The 18,783-nt window shown below is 64.2% G+C and overlaps 2 protein-coding genes across 8 annotated transcripts; one reads left to right on the top strand and one right to left on the bottom strand.

Moving 5' to 3' along the window:
* Window positions 1-247: 247 nt before the first annotated feature.
* On the bottom strand, window positions 248-11,055 carry PMPCA (peptidase, mitochondrial processing subunit alpha). Of its 2 annotated transcripts, none has more exons than XM_021081154.2 (13): window positions 10,961-11,055; window positions 9,379-9,581; window positions 8,715-8,794; window positions 8,166-8,248; window positions 6,816-6,910; window positions 5,730-5,830; window positions 5,169-5,432; window positions 4,813-4,905; window positions 4,601-4,719; window positions 4,433-4,523; window positions 4,253-4,315; window positions 2,775-2,919; window positions 248-1,810 (listed from the first exon to the last, which is right to left on the bottom strand). In XM_021081154.2, exons 1-13 carry the CDS (start codon window positions 11,029-11,031, stop codon window positions 1,641-1,643), a joined length of 1,578 nt encoding a protein of 525 aa, XP_020936813.2. In that variant the 5' UTR covers window positions 11,032-11,055; the 3' UTR covers window positions 248-1,640. The 2 variants fall into 2 exon arrangements, with proteins under 2 accessions (XP_020936813.2, XP_084876509.1); XM_085020383.1 differs by lacking the exon at window positions 10,961-11,055 and adding an exon at window positions 9,710-10,736.
* Window positions 11,056-11,138: 83 nt separating this feature from the next.
* On the top strand, window positions 11,139-18,080 carry ENTR1 (endosome associated trafficking regulator 1). Of its 6 annotated transcripts, none has more exons than XR_014842739.1 (10): window positions 11,139-11,354; window positions 11,483-11,632; window positions 12,505-12,573; window positions 13,332-13,444; window positions 13,725-14,473; window positions 14,660-14,733; window positions 15,592-15,703; window positions 15,975-16,037; window positions 16,429-16,568; window positions 17,187-18,080. XR_014842739.1 is itself a non-coding variant. In XM_021081157.2 (10 exons), the coding sequence occupies exons 1-10, from the start codon at window positions 11,285-11,287 to the stop codon at window positions 17,281-17,283; spliced, it is 1,296 nt and encodes a 431-aa protein (XP_020936816.1). In that variant the 5' UTR covers window positions 11,139-11,284; the 3' UTR covers window positions 17,284-18,080. The 6 variants fall into 6 exon arrangements, 4 of the variants coding, with proteins under 4 accessions (XP_020936816.1, XP_084876528.1, XP_020936814.1 ...); XM_021081157.2 differs by having other exon boundaries at window positions 13,725-14,132; XM_085020402.1 differs by lacking the exon at window positions 11,483-11,632 and having other exon boundaries at window positions 13,725-14,132.
* Window positions 18,081-18,783: the final 703 nt, after the last annotated feature.

The following is an 18,783-nucleotide window of genomic DNA, read 5'->3' as shown; positions in this document are numbered from 1 at the left end:
CAAAGATTTGAGCCCTAGAAAGGAACCGCCTACACGCACTGTCTGTCTTAGAATTGCTCTCGTGAGACGAGGGGCCGGCGCTGAGGCCGGAAGTCTGCTGTCCCCGGGTCCCCTCTGCGGCCTGCGCCTCCACCCCGCCCCGGGCCCTGCCCCCAGGCCAGTGTTCCGGAGACGGGGCTTTTAGGGAAACGGGAGCGCTTCAGACTTGAGTGGGTCCTGAGGAATGAAGGAGAGTCAGTTCAGCAGCTGAGTGTCTCAAACTTTTATTAGTCTCAGCTTCCAAAATATGTGAAATTTCAAGGTACCCGCTCTGTTCAGACACAGAAGTCCCGCTAATGAGAAGGGACAGGCAATCCCTTCCAATTTCAAGCAGCTAAGATTGTCTGTATAAAATTCTGCTCAAACCAATGTGCCGAGTTCTGGATCAGTGACTTGACAGCCTTCCGTCACAAAGGCAGCGTCCACGTGGCCCTGGCGCGTGGCTTGAGACGGAGCTCCCTGTCCTGGGGTCACCACCTAGGTCTCCTGCGTCCGAAGTGAGGCAGTTACTTCGCAACGGGCGCGGGAGTCCGCGGGAACGGAGCTCACTTGGAAAGGCAGGTGAAAATGCACATCGACGCAAAGGGAACCGCCAGGGTCTGCAAAGCAAGCTCCATGAAGAACTGGGACACGACCGGCAAGCACGAGGCTGAATGTGAAGCCTGGCTCCCGCTCTCCAAGGCGCCGAGTCCTGCCCAGCCGGCCGGGCTGCCCCGGGGCACGGGCGGGCAGGCGGCTCAGGCCTGGCCGCTCAGGGACCTGAAGTGGGGGGAGGGCACAGGGCGTCGGGGAGCAGGGCCCACGAGCACCGCCGCCACTAGACACCGGGGCAGCTTCCAGGAGGCAGGCCGTGCCGCCGGCTCTGCGGGAGGCACTCCTCCCCCACCCGGGAAGCGTGGCCTCCCCGCCAGGCACGCTCCTCCCACACGAAGCTCCCGAGAGGTGCCCCCCGCCAGCCACCTCCGCGGCGAGGGCACACCCGCTGCGGGGGATGGCAGTCGGACCCTCCCAGCCACACCGCAGGGCCACTGCCTCTGCCTCGCGGGTTTGTCTTTCCTGGAAAAAGCCGTGCGGCTGTTTCCGCCCAGCCCGCCGACGGCCGGGTGGCCGCCCTGAACCGCAGCCCAGGGCTCCTCGGGCCTCCGCCCTCAGCACGTCCGCAGGCCTCGCTGACCCCCATCGGCGCCTCTGGGGTCAGGGTGCAGCTTCCTGCTCGCGGCGAGAGCGCCACCTCACCTGTCAGGCTGGGGAGGGCAGCCGGCTTGTGCGTCACCAGGGACCACGTGGCCAGAGCGGGGCCGGTGGCACAGGCCTCCCGACGGCCGGCTGGCATCAGTGGACCACCAGCGACCCTGGCGGGGCCCCACCTGCTCAAAGGCCCGGGGGTGTGAGGACGCAGGGCCGACCCCGTGGAGCCTCGCGCTCTCAGTTTGCAGCTGCGACGGAGTAAAGCTTTATTCCACTGACTGGCACATTCAGCTCTGCGGGGACTGCTCTGGAGACAGCAGGTTCGTCCTTTTGCGCCTGGGGAGAGCCCGCAGCCTGCACGGCTGTAAAGTCACCCCAGAGAACGCAGCAGAAGGCGCCGCCGGCCCCGGGCTCTAGCGGAAGAGGCGGTAGGTCCTGGGCAGCCGCCCGTCCTTGCTGGCCAGCGCCGCCTGGATGTGCTCGTACGTCGGCAGGTGGCCCAGGGCCCCCAGGGCGGCCACGGCCGGCTTGCCACGGAGCATCTTTGAGGCAACTCTCTTGATGTCCTCTGGCTTCACGTCGCCTGGCACAGGGGACAGAGATGTCAGGGGAGCACTGGCCCCCACCTGCCCCGGCCCCGCCTCCGCGGGGGCGGGTGCAGAGGACTCCAGAGGGCCACGTGCAGCCTGTGGGGACTGGACGCAGGGCCAGTCAGGGTCGAGCCGCTTGGTAACGGGGACGTGCTGGTGGTTTACACGTACAATTTCCAAATGCGTGAGGATGGGCCCATGTCCACAGGGGTCAAGGTCATTAGAACAGGAACCCCATCAACCCGTCAGCTACACCGTGAGTCTGCGGGGACGGGCGTGGGAACGAGGGGCGCAGCCTTGGCGTAGCGAACCACGCCCGCGAACTTGGGTCTCTTCTTTTGAGGGCTGCACCCGCGGCACAGGGAAGCTCCCAGGTTAGGGGTTGAATCAGAGCTGCCGGTCCACACCACAGCCACAGCAATGCGGCATCTCAAGGAGCGAGGCTGGGGAAAGGACCCACGTCCTCGGGGATGCCAGTCAGGTTCGTTACTGCTGGGAACGTGCTTCTACAGGAGACGAGGCCTCCGAGCGCGGGGCGTGCGCCTCCAAGGGAAGACGAGGGGCCATGCACGGGGCACGCGCTGTCCTCAGCAGGACGCAAGCCCAGGAGAGCCCAGAGGCCGTTGGCCTCACACCCGGTGACCCGTCTCCACTGGGCAAAGGCGGAACCTCCCGGCTACGGCCCCTCGGGAAGCTGCTGCCCGCCACGACCGCCCTGCCCCCAGAGCCCCAGGCCTCCCACACCCACAAGTTCCAGGGCCCCCCGAAGGTCACCCGGGGAGGCCGTGGAGACCTGGGCCCAGACCCCCGAGGGCAGCAGTGTCAGAGCTGGGGCCCCTGCAGGGGCAGCACGGCGCCAAGCGCTTGGCACCCACTTTCCCCGTGGGGCCCCGCTGGAGCCCGGGGGGTCACGGCGAGGCGCTCAGCCGAGGCCGGCGGGGCCGGGGCGGTACTCACGGATGAGCGCGCACAGCTCGTGGGGCAGCTTCCTGGAGCGCGTGGCCAGCACCTGCCTGCCCACGTCCTCGAAGACGACGGGCCTGGCCTCCAGGTTCATCATGAGCATGGACGTCAGCTGCGTCTTGGCCCGCGCCAGCTCCACCTGGGGGGCGCCGTCCGTCAGTCGGGGCTCGGCCGGCAGGCGCCAGCCCCGCCCTGCGTCCTCCCCGGCGGGACCGCGCCTGGCACGTCCGACGGAGAGAAGCGAGCGCCCCTCGGGCTCCCGTGTCTGCCAGGCAGCACGAGCAGGGGCCGCGCCAACCCCCCAGAGGCCGGGACCCCAAGCTGGCCGCACGTCGAAATCACAAGAACACAGATGGAGCGCCGGCCCCGGGCTCCATCCAACGCGAGACACGCGAGACGCAGGCCCTGCTCCCTGGGAAACCCCACGGGGAACCAGCCCCGGCCACCGGCCCCGCCGCTCGGGCCTCACTGAGCACGCTGCGAACGCCGCGACGCCAGCGGGTCACGCTCCCGGGGCCCAGCCTGGAGCTGGGGACAGACAGACTCCCGGCCGCCGGGTCTCCGTCTGCCTTCCTCGGCCTAACGGAGGCCGAGCTGCTCACTTTCACAGCTGCAAACCCCCTTCGTCTCAAGCTGCTTTCGCGTTAGAGGGCAAAGCACTGTTTCTCTAGCAGGACGCTAAGGAAACCATCAGCTCTTAATTTCTAAACGTTTTATTTTATTTTTTTTTGGTCTTTTTGCTATTTCTTTGGGCCGCTCCTGCGGCATATGGAGGTTCCCAGGCTAGGGGTCCAATCGGAGCTGTAGCCACCGGCCTACGCCAGAGCCACAGCAACGCGGGATCCGAGCCGCGTCTGCAACCTACACCGCAGCTCACGGCAACGCCGGATCGTTAACCCACTGAGCAAGGGTAGGGACCGAACCCGCAACCTCATGGTTCCTAGTCGGATTCGTTAACCACTGCGCCACAACGGGAACTCCAGTAAACGTTTTATTTTTAAAGTAACGCTTCTTTTCCTGATTAAGAAAAGAGCAGGCGGCTACCGGAGAGAGGCCACTCTGAAGGCGAGGCACGCGCCCCGAGCCCCGAGGCGCACGCCCTGGGCTTCTGTCTGCGCCTGGCCCACGCACACAGATCCTGCTTACTTGTGCCAGTTCTGGTCCGGGAAGAGAGAGGCTTCGAAACGCGTACGTGTTCTAACATACCAAACCTCAGATTCAAACAGAAGACTCGGCCGCAGGAGCCGGACGATGCCGAGGGGCCCCTCCTCCCGCAGGACGCTGCTCTCAAGCGCCCCAGGACCTGGGTGGTCACGGGACCCCGGGGGCTCTCAGCCAGAGACCGGGGAGGACGGGCTCCCGCAGCTGCGCGGTTCTGGCTGGGACACCGGTGGCCTGGGCGCGGGGGACGGGCCCCGAGCCGGCCTCCTCCGCCCACGGAGCGGCCGGGAAGGGCGCCGAGCTGCACTCACCACATCCACGGCTCCGGCCATCAGCACAAACTCTCTCGTGACAATCTCCACCATTTCTCGAACCTGTAAGAGGGGTAAGAGAGCGTGGAGCGGGAGGCCCGGCCGGGCCCGGCAGCAGCGGCCTGGTCCCCGCGAAGGCCGGGCTCGGAGAGGAAGGGGCAGGGCGGGCCCGGCCCTCACCTGTCTCGGGTCGGCGCTGGCGTGAATGCACAGGAGGCCCGTGTCCTCGTAGCTGTGGTGGTAGGAGGTGGCGTTGTACATCCAGTGGTGCCTGCGGGACGCAGAGGACGCGGGAGGTGGCGCAGGGGCCCGAGCGCCCGGCCCGGCCCCCCGGGACGCGCCGCCCACCTGTTGAGCACGTTGAGGTAGAGCCGGGTGAACATGCCCTTGCCGGGGCCGCCGGCCGAGAAGGAGCCGCCCCCGCCCATCATCATGTTGAGCACGGCGAAGGGGATGAAGTCGGCCTCCTGCGGGAGGGGCGGCGGCTCAGCGGGCGCCCCGGCCTGGCACCCGCCTCCCACCTCCCCGGGGCGGGGCGCGCGGGCGGGCGGGGGGCTCACCAGGAAGGAGCAGCTCTCCAGGCCGATCATGACGTGCGTGAGCTCGGGGAACGGGGCGGGGCCCAGGCTGACGTTGGACATGTCCCGCTCCAGCTGGAACCAGAGCCACGGCCGCCAGGCCCCACACACTAGGGTCAGGCGCCCTGGGCCGAGGCCCGGCTCCAGAGAAACCACGCGAACGGCACCGCGCCCTCCTCCCTCTGCAGGCCGAGGCCCCCTCCAGCCGGCGCCGCCTCGGCGCCGGGCGCTCGGGGAAGGCAGCCGGGGGCTCCGCCTGACACTCGCGCGACAAACCCAACCACACGGCCCCCAGGAGCCGAGAGCAGCGACCCCGCCCGCCGTCGCGGGAGCCTCACCTTGACGATGCCCCCGGTGTACTGCGCCACCGACCTGTCCACCTGCACGGCCCCGTCACTGCCCCACGCCGGCCGGCTGCCCAGGAGGTGCTTTCTGGCACACTCCACCAGGTGCTGGTGCTCCACGCCCACCGCGGCCAGCACCATGCGGTCGGGGGTGTAGTAGTTCCTCAGGTAGGCGTGGAGCTCCGCTCGATCCATCTTCGCCACGTTCTCCGCGGGGCAGAGGCGCTGGAGGCCGACCGTGTTTTCCCGGTAAGCAGCCTGAGGGAGGGGCGGGAGGAACCGGTGACGGGAAGCCCGCGGCCGGCACCCCCAGGCCAGCCGGGCCGCGGAGCCCCAGCCGGAGCCCCAGCCGCACAGGGCGGAGCCCGCCAGCTGCTCCTCTCGGCTGCGGCCTCTTGGCAAGAGCAGCTCTGCGTGTTTACGAAGATAGAAGAGCCTGGCTCTCCAGAACGAAAAGGCAGGGAAAACACAAAAGACTCGTTCCAGAGACCGTTACGGGGAGACGTGGGACGCGTAAGACCGCGTGGGATTCAGAGTGGCCCGCGCCCATGTCACCTGGTGAATCATCTCGGTGAGCAGCGGCTCCGGGTCGGGCCTCATGTTCAGGTCCTCCAGCTCAAACTGGACAGCCATCCGCGTCATCTCCAGCTCCTCGTCTGCAGAGAACCAGACAGGCTCGCACCCGGGCCGCCAGCGCCCCTGGCCGTGGCTGCTGGCAGGGCCCCCTCTGCCTCTGTCCGGGGCAGCCCCGGGGACACCTGCGTCTGCCAGGGGAGAGCGCCCCGCAGGCCGTGACCCGGAGGGATCCGGCCCCTCCTCCAGCTCTGCCGCCAGACGGCCACGCGGACCTGCTCTGCGGAGACTGCTGCCACGGGGATGAAGGGACGCTGGCTGGGACGGCGCTTCGAAGGCACGGGCCAGTGTCAAGGAGGCCACTCGTCGGCCAGCTGGACACGATCACGATGTGGGACCACAGCCTGGGAGCCCCAAGGGCAGTGAGGGCGGCTGCGACAACCAGCACGGCCCCGCTGCGGGCCCGCTCCTGGCAGCTCAAATCCTGCCGCCTACGAGGCGGAGGAAGGGAACGGGGACCTGGAAACTGCCGGCAGCACCTCGCTTGAGGAAGCAGCTTTTCTGAACTGGAAGAACCAGCTTCGCCCCAGACGTCCAAGGGCCTCGAGGACTCTCCTGTCAGCGGTATTTCCTGACTGTCCCTGGCGGAGGCCCCAGGCTCCAGAGACTCGGCGCTCCTCCCAGGGCTGTGCATTAACACGCCTGCTCGGAGTTCCTGTCGTGGCGCAGTGGTTAACCAATCCGACTAGGAACCATGAGGTTGTGGGTTCGGTCCCTGCCCTTGCTCAGTGGGTTAAGGATCTGGCGTTGCCGTGAGCTGTGGTGTAGGTTGCAGACGCGGCTCGGATCCCGCGTGGCTGTGGCTCTGGCGTAGGCCAGCGGCTACAGCTCCGATTAGACCCCTAGCCTGGGAACCTCCACATGCTGTGGAAGCAGCCCAGGAAATGGCAAAAAAGACCAAAAAAAAAAAAACCAACCAACCCACACCTCCTCCCAGGGCTGTGCATTAACACGCCTCCCGGTACCCCCACCCCCCGCAAAGACCCCTCAAGCAGCCCGAATGCACACCTGTTAGCCTGGGGTGCAGGACCACGTCCGCCAGCAAGCCGACCACGGTGTCCAGGCCCTTAGAATTGGCAGACACAGCATACATGGTGGTGTCTCTGGAAAACCAGCAGTGCCGGAACGGCTGTGCATCACTCCGCCTCGAGGATCGGCACCCCCCCCCGTACGGCGTGAGCTCCGGGCTGGCAGGAGCCATAGCCGTGTGCAAGCTGAGCGCTGGGGAGCCAGCGCGGAGAGGCGCCCTCCTAGGCCAGAGCTTCATCCTGTGCTTGCTTTTTTTTCCGCCACGCCTGGGCCTGCAGAAACTCCCAGGCCAGGGATGGAACCCGTGCCAGGCAGGGATGGCTGCTGGAACTGTCGCTCTGGGAACACACCTGTCCCCACGTCTCGCTGGGGGCCAGAGACTGACCGCTAACTGGCTCAGAGCTCGCGGCCCTAGAGTCACGCGGGCAGAGGGAGTCAGGTGGGAGGTGCAGGCACGACGACCAGAGAACCACGGGGAGCACGGGCAGGAGCGCACGCCCAGCAGGCAAGGCCGTACGCGCACAGACAGGGCCCCGGGTCTCCGCAGAGAAGGGGCCGTTTGTTCTCAGTGGGGACGTCTGAGCTGAGTCAGTGTCGGGGCAGGACACAGGCCTGGCCCTCACCCCCGGGAGCCAGAAGTCTCTGAACAGACCTTTTGTTTGAAAACAGGACCGTACCGGCCTCAGGCTAGCTCTGGTCCTTGAACCTCTTTTCTAAGGAACGTTCTACGGCTCAGACTGAGACGACGGTTTAAACAAGGGTGACCGTCGTCCACTCATCTCACATGGCCCCGGAGAGAGCTTTCTGAACGCGCTCCACCCTGGCAGCCGATCCGCCCTCGTCCACAGCAGCCCGGCCCCGTCCATGCTGGGCTGCCTCCCGGACCCCTCCCGACCCAGAACAGACGGCTGCCGCCTCCGGTTGGGCCTCTGCACCTGCTGTGCCCGCTCCGAGCCAGGCCTCCCCTCATCCCATTTCTATGCAGAACCGGCCCCCGTGTCAAGCTGCCCCCCACCCCTAGCCTTGGTCCCCAGCTCGGGTGTCCACTCCCTGTGGTGCAGCCGTCTACTTCGTCTGTGGGCATCTTGGGGGCAGGGCCTGCTCTGCAGCCCCAAAGCCCAGCCAGCAGCCTGGCTCCAACCAGAGGGTCAGCGGCCTGCTGGAACTGCTTGGCCCCAAGCACCAACGTGCTGCCACCCCTGGGCTCTGCCCGCTCACGTCTCGCCTCCACCTCCCGGCCTCTCTGATGGGAGGGCTCGGTGGGACGCTGACCGAGGCTGAGAACAGCAGCTCCCATCAAGCAGAAGTCTGCCGGTGAAGGCTGCTCACCTCGAGGTCTGGCAGTCACAGATGCCCCCGTGCTTTTCCAAGGTAAGCAAGATTTCATCTTTGCTGGCAAACCGATCGGTAGACTAGAAAAAGAAAATAAACGAGGAAATCTAAATAAGCAATCCAAAACAACCTCCAAAATACGGTTTTTTAAAAAAAAAAAAAATTAGTTTTCAATTTTCTTTTTAGGGCCACAGCCGCGGCATACGGAAGGTCCCAGGCTAAGGTCAAATCGGAGCTGCAGCTGCCAACCTACGCCACAGCCACAGCAACAATGCTGGATCCTTCACCCACTGAGCGAGACCAGGGATCGAACCCACATCCTCATGGATACGACACAGGTTCTTGACCTACTGAGCCACAACAGGGAACTCCAAACTTTACTTTCTTAAATGTGTTTCAAGACACGTTAAGGCAAATTATCATTTAACTTAGAAACCTTTTACAACTTTGAAGACTTAATCCCCTGTTAAAGTGGTCATTCTAGAACAGCAAAACCCGGTGGCTCTTCCCAAGTATAGTCGCAAAGGTCACAGATGGGACACTGACCGAAAATGCCAATTTTTCCAAAAAGTGAGCAATTCCACTAAGATATTTCGCTTCATATCTTGATCCTGAATTAATAAGAACTGGTAATAAAAAGAAAATAGGTTAAATCAAATGTTCAAAATGGAAGACTCATCAAGAGAACCTTTTTGAAATCGAGGGTCTTTTCTTTTTCTTTTGGTCTTTGTAGGGCCACACCCACAGCACATGGAGGTTCCCAGGCGAGGGGTCTGATAGGAGCCACAGCTGCCGGCCTGCACCACAGCCACAGCCACGCCAGATCCGAGCCGCGTCTGCGACCTGCACCACAGCTCACGGCAACCCCAGATCATTAACCCACTGAGCGGGGCCAGGGATCGAACCCACGTCCTCAGGAATACTAGTCAGGTTCGTTAACCACTGAGCCACAAGGGAAACCCCTTAAAATCGCAAACATGACTAAAGAACCAAGTTTAAACCTATGAGCGTAGTGAACACGTTAATTATCTCGATTGTGAGTTTCCCAGCTGAGCACACGCGCCAGTGTTACAGACTCACACACTCTGTACGCACGAAGCTTCTTCACCCAGGATGCGACTCCCTGCCATGTACTAACTACAAGAGTCAGCTGAAACGAGTGCACGTCACGACGGACGGGAGCGCCCACGACACCGCCGGGAGCACTTACTTCCTACCGTGCAGAACTGTCCAAACTTATTCTGAGATGCCACGCGAAGCCCATTATCCAGTGTGGTGACTTTGGTTTCAAACTTCTCTTGTCCATCGACTGTAGCAAAGACAGGCTTGGGGACCCCCGGTAGGGGGGAAGAGAGGGGTATGTTGGGATAGGCACCGCCGCTACTGAACTGTCTGCCCGCAGGGGCGCCGAACCTGTAAGAGAGGAGCGGGCCCCGAGTGGGCCCGCTCCCAGCAAGAATCAGCCCACGGAACGCAGAGACCACCCAGATACAGCTCAAGCTCAACGTGGAGTTCCCGCTGTGGCTCAGTGGGTTAAGAACCTTGCTAGGATCCATCAGGATGCAGGTTCGATCCCTGGCCTCTTCAGGGGGTTAAAGGCTCTGGCGTTGCTGCAACCTGCCCCACGGTCACAGAAGCGGCTTGGGTCTGGCGTGGCTGTGGCTGCGGTGTACGCTGGTAGCTGCAGCGCCAACTCAACCCCTGGCCCGGGAACTTCCGTATGCCGCGGAAGGAAGCAGCCCTGAAAGAAAACTGAAAACAAGCCTCGACATCTCGCCTAGAGAACTTATCTCTATACCTCTCTAGAGACAACACGGAGGAGTGACCAAGCGCCCCACTGCGGGGAAAAATTCTGGCTGAGCCCAGGGACCTGCAGTCAGATCCGTAAGTCTTTGGGCCGCACAGGCCGCCTCGCTGAGAGAGGGGCAGCAGCACCTGCCCCTTAGGTGGGTTTCTGCAGAGCTCTTAGCCCGCACTGTCCCTCAGCACAGAGGCCACACCTCCTCACCTGCTCCGGCCTCCCACTCCCTCCCCAAATTCGCCTCCCACGTCCAGATGCCACTGGCCTGCCGGTCCCTTCCTGGAGCCCCTCGGGCCGCCTTCGCCCAGGGCCGCGGGTCTCAGGGCTGCCCCTTTCTCATTCCCCACCTCCTGGTTAACGCTCACCTCCCCAGAGGCTGCTCCTCATCCTGCTACCTGAACGTAGTCTCTCCCGCCTCATACCACTGACCGTGGCCTACTCGCTCCAAAGGTGACACTGGGCACACGACCGCGTCCCTGTCCCCCGCGCGCCGGAGCCCTCACTCAGCTCCCGCGGACTGCGAGGGGCAACACCTATCTGCTGCCTGAGCCAAGGGGCCAGGGTGGGAAAAGGCAGGCCTGGCCGCCTGGGCGCGACTGCGATGGGGACAGAGGAGGCCAAACATCCGCAGGACAGGGCACACAGCAGAGCCGCCGAGGGCAGGGCTCCGGCGGCCAGAGAACCCTGGCTCACGAGGGGGCACGCGGCCGGAAGGGGCCGGGGCGGAGAGGACACGTGGCCCCGGGCGAGCCCCCCGCAGTCCGCCCGGGAGGAGAGGGCGGCAGAGGAGAGGCGGATGGGGCTGGGGACCGGGGCCCGGGGCGTCGGGCGGGGAAGCGCCCCCGGCGCCCCCGGGGCGGGGCTGGGGTCCCGCAGTCCCAGCCCGCCGGCCCGGCGCCGCGCCTCGGCGGGGGGCGGCCACAGGCGCGGCGCCCACAGGGACGCGGGCCGCCGCAGCCCCCCGCAGCCCCGCGGCGCGCCCTCCGCTCACCTCAGCCGCGAGCGGCCCCAGGGGCCCGAGCCGCGCAGCAGCCGCGTCGCCGCCAGCACCACGGCCGCCATCTTGGGTCTCCGCCCACCGCTTCTGTCGTCACTTCCGGCCCCGCCCCCGGGGCCCCGCCCCCCCGGAGCCGGCCCGCGGCGTTCGGGCTCGCGCTGCCGCTGCGCGGGGCGGAAGCAGCGGCCGGAGGCTCGGAGCGGTGGCCGAGCGGCGGGCGACGGGGGCGGGCGACTCGGGCCGCGGCCGGGGCGGAGCCGGGGCCATGGAGCCGCCGCTGCCGGGCTAGAGAGAGCCGGCGCCGCGGGGCCCGCGGCGATGGCGGGCTACGCGCGCCGCCCGGGCGTCACCCCGCTGTCCCGGGCCCGGAGCCTCGTCATTCCGGACGGTGAGCAGCGGCGGGCGGGTGGGAGCGCGTCCGCGGCCCGGCGGCCGTGCTGAGGTCCAGGTGCGGCGGGCACGCAGGGCGCCCGCGCGGCGCGGCGCGCGGTGAAGTCGCTCTTGTTGTTATTGCAGCTCCAGCGTTCTATGAGCGCCGGTCTTGTCTCCCCCAGCTAGACTGTGAGCGCCCCCAAGGCAGGGACCTGGAGTCCCACCTCTTCGGCATTCGGCCGACGTTTATGTGCTATGTGCCCAGTCCGGTGCTAGCTTCCGTGGGAGACACAGGTGAGAGACAAGCCTCAGGGACCCCCGGTTCCGGCAGTACCTGTGGGCACCTCGCTGGAGCCTCAACCCGCCCCTGGACCCAGCGAGGACCACCAGCACCAGCTTGGTGCGGGGCGCTGGGAGCCTAAACCCGAAGTCGCGGGGGTCCCGCCTGCTGGAAGCTCAGGGTTTCCTCTGGGAGACCCGCCCCCATCCCTGCCAGACGTGCGGCAGTGGACCACGGGAAGTGCCAGGCTAGAGGCCTCGCCCCAGGGAGTGCAGGAAACCACCTCTTTCTTCGGGCGGAGGGACCAGGGAGCCTTCCTCCAGCTGGGCAGTGGCCAACTTGAGTTCATCCTGGCTCTCCCCAGGCGGCTCCACTGCCTGGTGTCCAGCCAGAGTGTTGGGGAGTATTTAGGGGGTTATGTCAGAGGCCAGGAGCTAATGACAACCCAGCTAATGACAACTTCAGGAGGTACCACAAGGTAGAGGAGGACAGGCGCCTGCCCCACTGGGCCTCGAAACTATGGGGAGCCTTTTCAGATTCACAGATGCCAGGGCCTGTGGAAGTCAGACCATCTCCAGGGGCAGGAGCCCAGGGGCTTGTGCCTGAAAGTTGCCCAGGCTGTAAGAACCACTGCAGTCAGAGACATGTCCGAAGCTGTGGTCACAAAGGCTTCCCATGGAGATCCCACCCGGGCGCCGTGGGTTAAGAACCTGACTGCAGCAGCTGAGGTCCCTGGGGAGGCGCAGGCTGGATCCCTGGCCCCATGCAGTGGGCCACAGCGGTGGCTGGGATACGGGCCCTGGGCCACGTGCCGAGGCTGCAGCCTTAAGCAAATACGTAAATAAGGATCCCTTGCACACGCTGGGTGACGGATGTCTCTTTGCAGATTTTGGCTGTGGCAAGGGGCAGTGTGCTAAGCAAGGCCCAGCTCGGGTCCAGAACACACATTTCGGAGGTAGAGTAGTTCAGTAACCCTTTCTCGTCTCTGTCCCACACACCACGCCAGGCACGAGCCTGGTGGTGGGGTTGTTGACCGTGTATAACTCGTGTACCTGGGGCCCAGACGAGCAGGTGGGAGCAGAATCCCACAGATTCAGTTTTGGCCCTGGAGTGGAGCGAGAGGGCCCAGGGCCGGGAGAACCTGGGCCGTGAGAGTCGGAGGTCACACCTGAAGGTCTGAGGAGACAGCAGGGGCTGGGTTACAGGCGCCCGCCTCATCCAGGGCTGGCCCTGGGCTTGCGTCGTTGGTGGGCCAGAAGGGTCACAGTGTGGCTGGGGGGGGGGTACTGGGAGAGCGGGAAAGAGAAGGGGGGCTGGAGGGGCCAGTGGGGGAAAGGCTAGAGGCAGCGCAGTGATTCCCAGCACAGCTGCATCTCAGCTCTAGCCACCCAGCCCAGCTGTGCCCAGGCCGACCGGCTCCGCCCGCGTGGGGGCAGAGGCGCGTCTTGGTCTTCGGGTCCCCGGTGGACTCCGTGGGCAGCAGGGTGTGGGAACCCGGGGCTGGGGGCAGGGAGGAGGGTCTGGAACACATGTCCAAGCCGGGCTGTCTCCTCAGCCGCTTTCTCATTTCCTGTGTCACCAAGGTCTGGTGGCGTCGCGGGGACAGCGTCCCCAGCCTTAGGGGTCAGGTTTGGGAAGGAGCAGTGAGTGGGAACAGTCGCTCTCGCTGATGCCTGGGAGACGCTGCATTCCGTGCTGCTGCTCTCATTTCAGATGACAAACTGGAAGATCTCTCAGAAGCAAATCCATTCTCCTTTAAAGAGTTTCTGAAGACCAAGAACCTCGGCCTGTCGAAAGAGGACACCGACGGCAGAGTTTATTCAAAAGTAGGTCTAAGGCATTGTCTGCGATGATCTTGGACGGAGAGACACCCCCACCCTGGCCCCGAGGACGTCTCTCTGCTGTCGCGCAGCACGTTTCTCCGGAGGAGAGGGTGCAGCAGAGCCGGTGCAGCGAGGCTGCTGAGCCCAGAGGAGCAGCCGCACGGGGCTCAGCGGCCGTTCGCGCCGCTCCTGCCTCTGCCCTCCCCCGGCGGAGCGTGACCAGCTAGGGAGAGAGACCTGGGGTGGCCTCTGAGTCCGCGCCCTGCCTCCCCGTTCTCTGTAGGAAGCCACAAGGCACGCACTGGGACTCGACCGCGACTCCCCAGCCTCCCAAACCGCGGGGTATGGCCTGGACTATCAGCAGCCATTTTTCGAAGACCCGACGGGGGCGGGCGACCTCCTGGACGAGGACGAGGACGAGGACGAGGGCTGGCACGGGGCCTACCTGCCGTCCACCGTGGAGCAGACGCACTCCTCCAGGGGCGCGGCCAGCACGTCGCCCTGCAGCACCTACGTCTCCTTTTTCTCCAACCCCTCGGAGCTGGTGGGGCCCGAGTCTCTGCCCTCGTGGACACCGAGCGATGCCGAGTTGCGTGGCTCCCCAGCGGGGAGCCCCAGCACGGACTTTGCCGCCCACGGGGAGGCCCTGGGGGACAGGCGCCTGCGGACGCTGCAGATAAGTTACGAAGCAGTAAGTGGGGGGCCTGGTGGTGCCTGGGAAGAGCCTGGGTCCGAGCGGCGTTCCCGGAGAAAACCTGGAGCCTCTGGCATCCTTGCCCCCCGGGGTCTTGGCTCCAAGGACAGGTCGCTCTGGCGGCTGCTCCAGAGGCTGCCTGTGGGGCCGTAACCAACCGGAAGGCCCTGCGGGCTCTGGGTCTGGCCCGACCTAGGCACGAGCTGGAGCCAACTTGAGACCCTCAAAGCGCTGCCCCTCAGAAAAAGGTCCACCCCAGCTGGCGGCTCAGGGACAGTTTGCCCAGAGTTGAGGGCCTTTAAGAAAGTCACCGTCACCTAGAGAAGGCGTCACAAGACGTGAGTAAAGCTGAAGCCTGTGACTCTAGGCCTTGAACTTGTCCTCGGTTCTCCTCCGTGAGTGGCCTGCCGGGCGGCTCCGGAATCGTTTTGTTTACCAGGAAGTTCCAGGGCCAAACTGCAGAAGCGCAGACTCCTGTGAGTGAGACACGCAGAGTTTCTAACAAGGATTTTCTTTTTCTGCAGCTGAAAGATGAAAATTCTAAGCTAAGAAGAAAGCTGACTGAGGTTCAGAGCTTCTCTGAAACTCAAACAGAAATGTATGTAAGCCTTTAGCTAGGATTGCAATTCAGAGCTTCTTCTATCTCTCAAAGAATAACGCAGTGGAGGAGTTAGACTCAGCCTGGGTTTTGTCGTATTAAATCCTTAGCATTAAACACGTTTCTTATGTCCTGCGTAAAAGTTTATTTTAAACATCAGAGGGAGGTCCCGCTGTGGCTCAGTGGGTTAAGAACCCAGGGTAGCCTCGGTGGGGATACGGGTTTGATCCCTGGCCTTGCTCAGTGGGTTAAGGATTCAGTGTTGCTGTGGTGTAGGCCAGTAGCTGCAGCTCTGATGTGACCCCTGGCATGGCAACTTCCATGTGCTGCAGGTGCTGCCATAAAAAGAAAAGAAACATTGCAGCAGAAACGAATCCGACTAGGAACCATGAGGTTGCAGGTTCGCGCCCTGGCCTCACACAGTGGGTTAAGGATCTGGTGTTGCCGTGAGCTGTGGCGTACCGGTTGCAGACATGGCTCGGATCCCACGGTGCTGTGGCTACGGCGTAGGCCGGCAGCTACAGCTCCAATTCGCCCCCTAGCCTGGGACCCTCCATATGCTGTGGGTGCAGCCCTAGAAAAGCAAAAAAAAAAAAAAGAGCAAAGGCAAGAAAGCTTGATGCCAGAGCAGCAGAGCTGCCTGAGGCTGGCAGTGCCCGTGGCCCCGCGCTGGCTCTGCCTCCAGCTCCGAGGCTGCCTTGCCGCTGGGCTTCGCGGGGTGCGCCTGAAACAGGGGTGCCTTCTGAACCAACCGGGCGCTCGAGTTTTTGAGTCCAGTCCATCCAGTGAGAACCCCCGCCTCCCGGCGTTCTCAGCCTCAGGCTCACGGTCGCAGCGCGGGCTTTTCTGTCGCACCAGGGTCAGGACCCTCGAGCGGCAACTGGAAGCGAAGATGATGAAGGAGGAGCGGGACTTCCACGACCTGGAGTCGGCCGTGCGGCAGGTGGAGCAGAACCTGGAGCTGATGACGGTGGGCAGACGGGCCCTGCCCGCGGCCGGGGGGGAGGGCCGGGGGTCGTCCCGTCCGGGCCGGGGGGTCGCTCCGCGCAGGGGCCCTGGCAGGCCCTCGGTGGGGTGAGGAGGCACAGGGGCCCCCGACCCAGGGGCAGGCGCGCCGGCTGCGAGGCGGAGGCGTCTCCTGTGTCCACGGCCCCACGTCAGGGGGACCTCTCTTTGTCTCTTTGTCTTCCTTCCTTTTTCCCTTTCGTTTTCGTGTGTGCGTGTGTGGGGTGGGATGGCAGAAGCGTGCGGTGAAGGCAGAAAATCACGTCGTGAAACTGAAGCAGGAAGTGAGCTTGCTCCAGGTGACTCGAGGGACACGCCGACGACGGTGCGGGCGGCGCGCGCGTCCCAGACAAGACCCCCAAGGGCCTCTGCGCCTTCTTCCCGGCCCCAGCGACTGAGCCCCAGATCAGCAGAGAGGGCTTTCCTCTCGGGCCCTGAGCAACGGAGGCCGCCCGGTCCCCAGTGACACGAGGTCATGGGCATCCCTGCCGGCGCGGGGGGCGCCCACACACGGGCCCGGGGGGCCTCTGTGAGGATGAGAGCTGGGGCCGGGGGAGGTGGGGCGGCGCTGGGCCCGCGTCCTTCAGGAGTCAGGAAGGAGCAGCGTCTCCCGGGGCCTCCCCTCGCTGCCTCTACCGAGGCTCAGCCGGGCGAGTCCTGACCTCCCCGCCCCGCCCCGCCGGGCCCCAGGCGCAGGTCTCTAACTTGAAGCGGGAGAATGAGGCCCTGCGGGCGGGCCAGGGCGCCAGCCTGACGGTGGTGAAGCAGAACACCGACGTGGCCTTGCAGAATCTCCGCGTCGTCATGCACAACGCCCACGCCTCCATCAGGTGAGTGCGGGGCCAGGAGCCCGTCCAGCCCAGGGTCGCGCTCCCGCAGGCTCCATGACCACAGGGGGGCGACTGGGAGGCTTGGGGGGTAACTCTGGGCAGAGCCGACGCGCAGCCCCTCCTCCAAGCCCCAGGCCCCGGGCTCTTGAGAGCAAAAGACCGACAACACTGCCCCAGGGAGAAGCACAGAGGCTGGACGCCGGCCCCGGGACCCCCAAGTTGTTGGGCAGTGCCCGTCTGGCTTGAGTAGGAAGAGTTTCTTCAGAGTTCATCTAAGGTTTTAAAAACCTGCTCTTTTGGGGGTTCCTGCCGTGGCTCAGCGGAAACGAATTCGGTTTGATCCCTGGCCTCGCTCAGTGGGTGAAGGATCCAGCTTTGCCGTGAGCTGTGGTGTAGGTCCCAGACGCGGCTCAAATCTGGTGTGGCTGTGCCTGTGGCATAGGCTGGTGGCTGCTGCAGCTCTGATTCGACCCCTACCCTGGGAACCTCCATAGGCCACGGGTGCGGCCCTAAAAAGACACAAAGCTGCTTTTCACCTCAGGACTCCTTGGCCTTGACGTCCTGCTCTGCTCTGGAACAGCTGGCGGCTCAGCACCTGCGTCTGTGTTCTCGTTTCAGGCAGCTGGTTTCTGGAGCCGAAACCCTGAATCTTGTTGCTGAAATCCTTAAATCGATAGACAGAATTTCTGAGATTAAAGACCAGGAGGAGTCTTGAGAACCGCAGGGGTCTCCCGCTCCCAGCTCTGTTTACATTCCGCAGTCTCGCTGGAGCCTTCCAGAGTGCCCCTGTGTCTTTAAACGCGCCGTCCTCCCCCGAAGTAGAAGCATCTCTGTGCTGGCCACCCCCGCCTGTAAGAGCACGGCTGGCCCCTCGCTGGGGGGCCGGGGGTGGGGGGGGTGCTGCCCGCTGAGCTCCCTGCTGGGCTGTCAAGACGCATCGCCTATTGGAAAACATTTCTCTAAGAGCTGGTGATTTTTTTTTTTTTTTTTGAGCTAACCACGAAAACAGCAGCTCTAATAAGTGCCTTCCATTGTCATTCCAGAGCATTAAGTATAAGATAAGCTCAGCTGATCGTCCTTGATTTTAAGTAGAGACACAAAGCAAGCCCCAGGGAAGGGCTTGCCTCCTCATCCCGCGCCTTTCCGCCCTGGCCAGGGCCCCCTCTGGCTCGCAGTCCACTCCTTCAGCTCCCCCGGGCCCCGGTGGTGGGTGGCCTGAGCGCGGACGCCCCACGAGGTGGTCAGGGCCGTCCCCCCAGGGGCTGCCGTCTTGAGGGGCATTTCTGTGGGCCTCCGGGTTTGGACAGCTTGGGGCTGGAGGGTTTGGGCACACCTTTCAAGTGGCATCTTGTACGGTGAGGTGTGGCGTTCAGGGACTCGAGCGCCGAGGCTTCCGGGGAGCCCAAGGCCTCCCCTAGCGCCTTTCCAGCCCCTTCCCGTCGGAGGGGAGGCATAAGGGCTCTTCTTCCGTAAGTGCTATTTTTTAAAATAAACTTTTCCCCTCCTGTTCAAGTTGACGGCTTTCGTGTTTAATAGACCCTGAAACTCACGCGCACTGTCCCTCTTTTGCTGATGCAGCCGCTGTTCAGGCTGGAGAACCCTCGTGCTCTCCTGGACCTAAAGGGCGGCTTGGCTGATACATGACGCTCGGCCTGGCCGGTGGGGCTGGGGTGGACTCCGCTGCCGCTGGGCTGGCTGCAGTGGCAGCAGGCTGGACGCGGGCGTCCAGGCACAGAACTGCATGTTTTGAAGTGGGACAGCTGGATTCTAGCACTGAAGCATTGAAGAACCCCAGCTGGAGTTTCAAGTAGCTTGGCCCTCTGATCTTAGCTACAGGAACGAGACCCAGAGGTCACCACCGACCGGGTCCTTCATCTCACCCCACCCACCACTGGTGCTCCTACCCGCTGGGGAAAAGTGGGTTCTGGCTTCTGCTGTCAGACCAGACTTGGACAGGGGCGTCTGGGGGGCAAGTGTCAGGATGAGGTTCTCTCCCGGGCGTCCCCGCGACCGCTCTGAGAAGCCTCTAAAGACAGGGCTGGGACCACGGCCTGGGGATTTGGAGGGTGTGCGGGTCCCTCGGTGCCCTTCACCCACCAGCACCCCGGATGCTCCGCAGGCCCTGGACCTCAGTGGGCCCCGAGGGGATGGATGCAGCAAGGAGGGGTGCGCACGGGCTGTTCCACCCCTCTGGACGCGCCAAGTGTTCACGGCA

This window comes from Sus scrofa, chromosome 1 (genome assembly GCF_054392235.1).
Source record: "Sus scrofa isolate SSC_HxYL_T2T_F1_AM1 chromosome 1, Sscrofa_HxYL_maternal_Yorkshire_Landrace_v2.0, whole genome shotgun sequence".
NCBI classification, from domain to species: Eukaryota; Metazoa; Chordata; class Mammalia; order Artiodactyla; family Suidae; genus Sus; species Sus scrofa.
The sequence above is the reverse complement of the archived record's forward strand: the minus strand, read 5'-3'. Positions and strand labels throughout refer to the sequence as shown.

Excerpts from the sequence above, each read along its gene's own strand:
- PMPCA (XM_021081154.2), bottom strand. The coding sequence starts at position 11,031 with ATGGCGGCCGTGGTGCTGGCGGCGACGCGGCTGCTGCGCGGCTCGGGC. Across the intron at positions 8,795-9,378 it reads ACAGTTCTGCACGGTAGGAA|TTCTTATTAATTCAGGATCA; the intron begins GTAAGTGCTCCC and ends TTTTATTACCAG. Across the intron at positions 8,249-8,714 it reads TGGAAAAATTGGCATTTTCG|TCTACCGATCGGTTTGCCAG; the intron begins GTCAGTGTCCCA and ends TTCTTTTTCTAG.
- ENTR1 (XM_021081157.2), top strand. The coding sequence starts at position 11,285 with ATGGCGGGCTACGCGCGCCGCCCGGGCGTCACCCCGCTGTCCCGGGCC. Across the intron at positions 11,355-11,482 it reads GAGCCTCGTCATTCCGGACG|CTCCAGCGTTCTATGAGCGC; the intron begins GTGAGCAGCGGC and ends TTGTTATTGCAG. Across the intron at positions 13,445-13,724 it reads ACGGCAGAGTTTATTCAAAA|GAAGCCACAAGGCACGCACT; the intron begins GTAGGTCTAAGG and ends CGTTCTCTGTAG.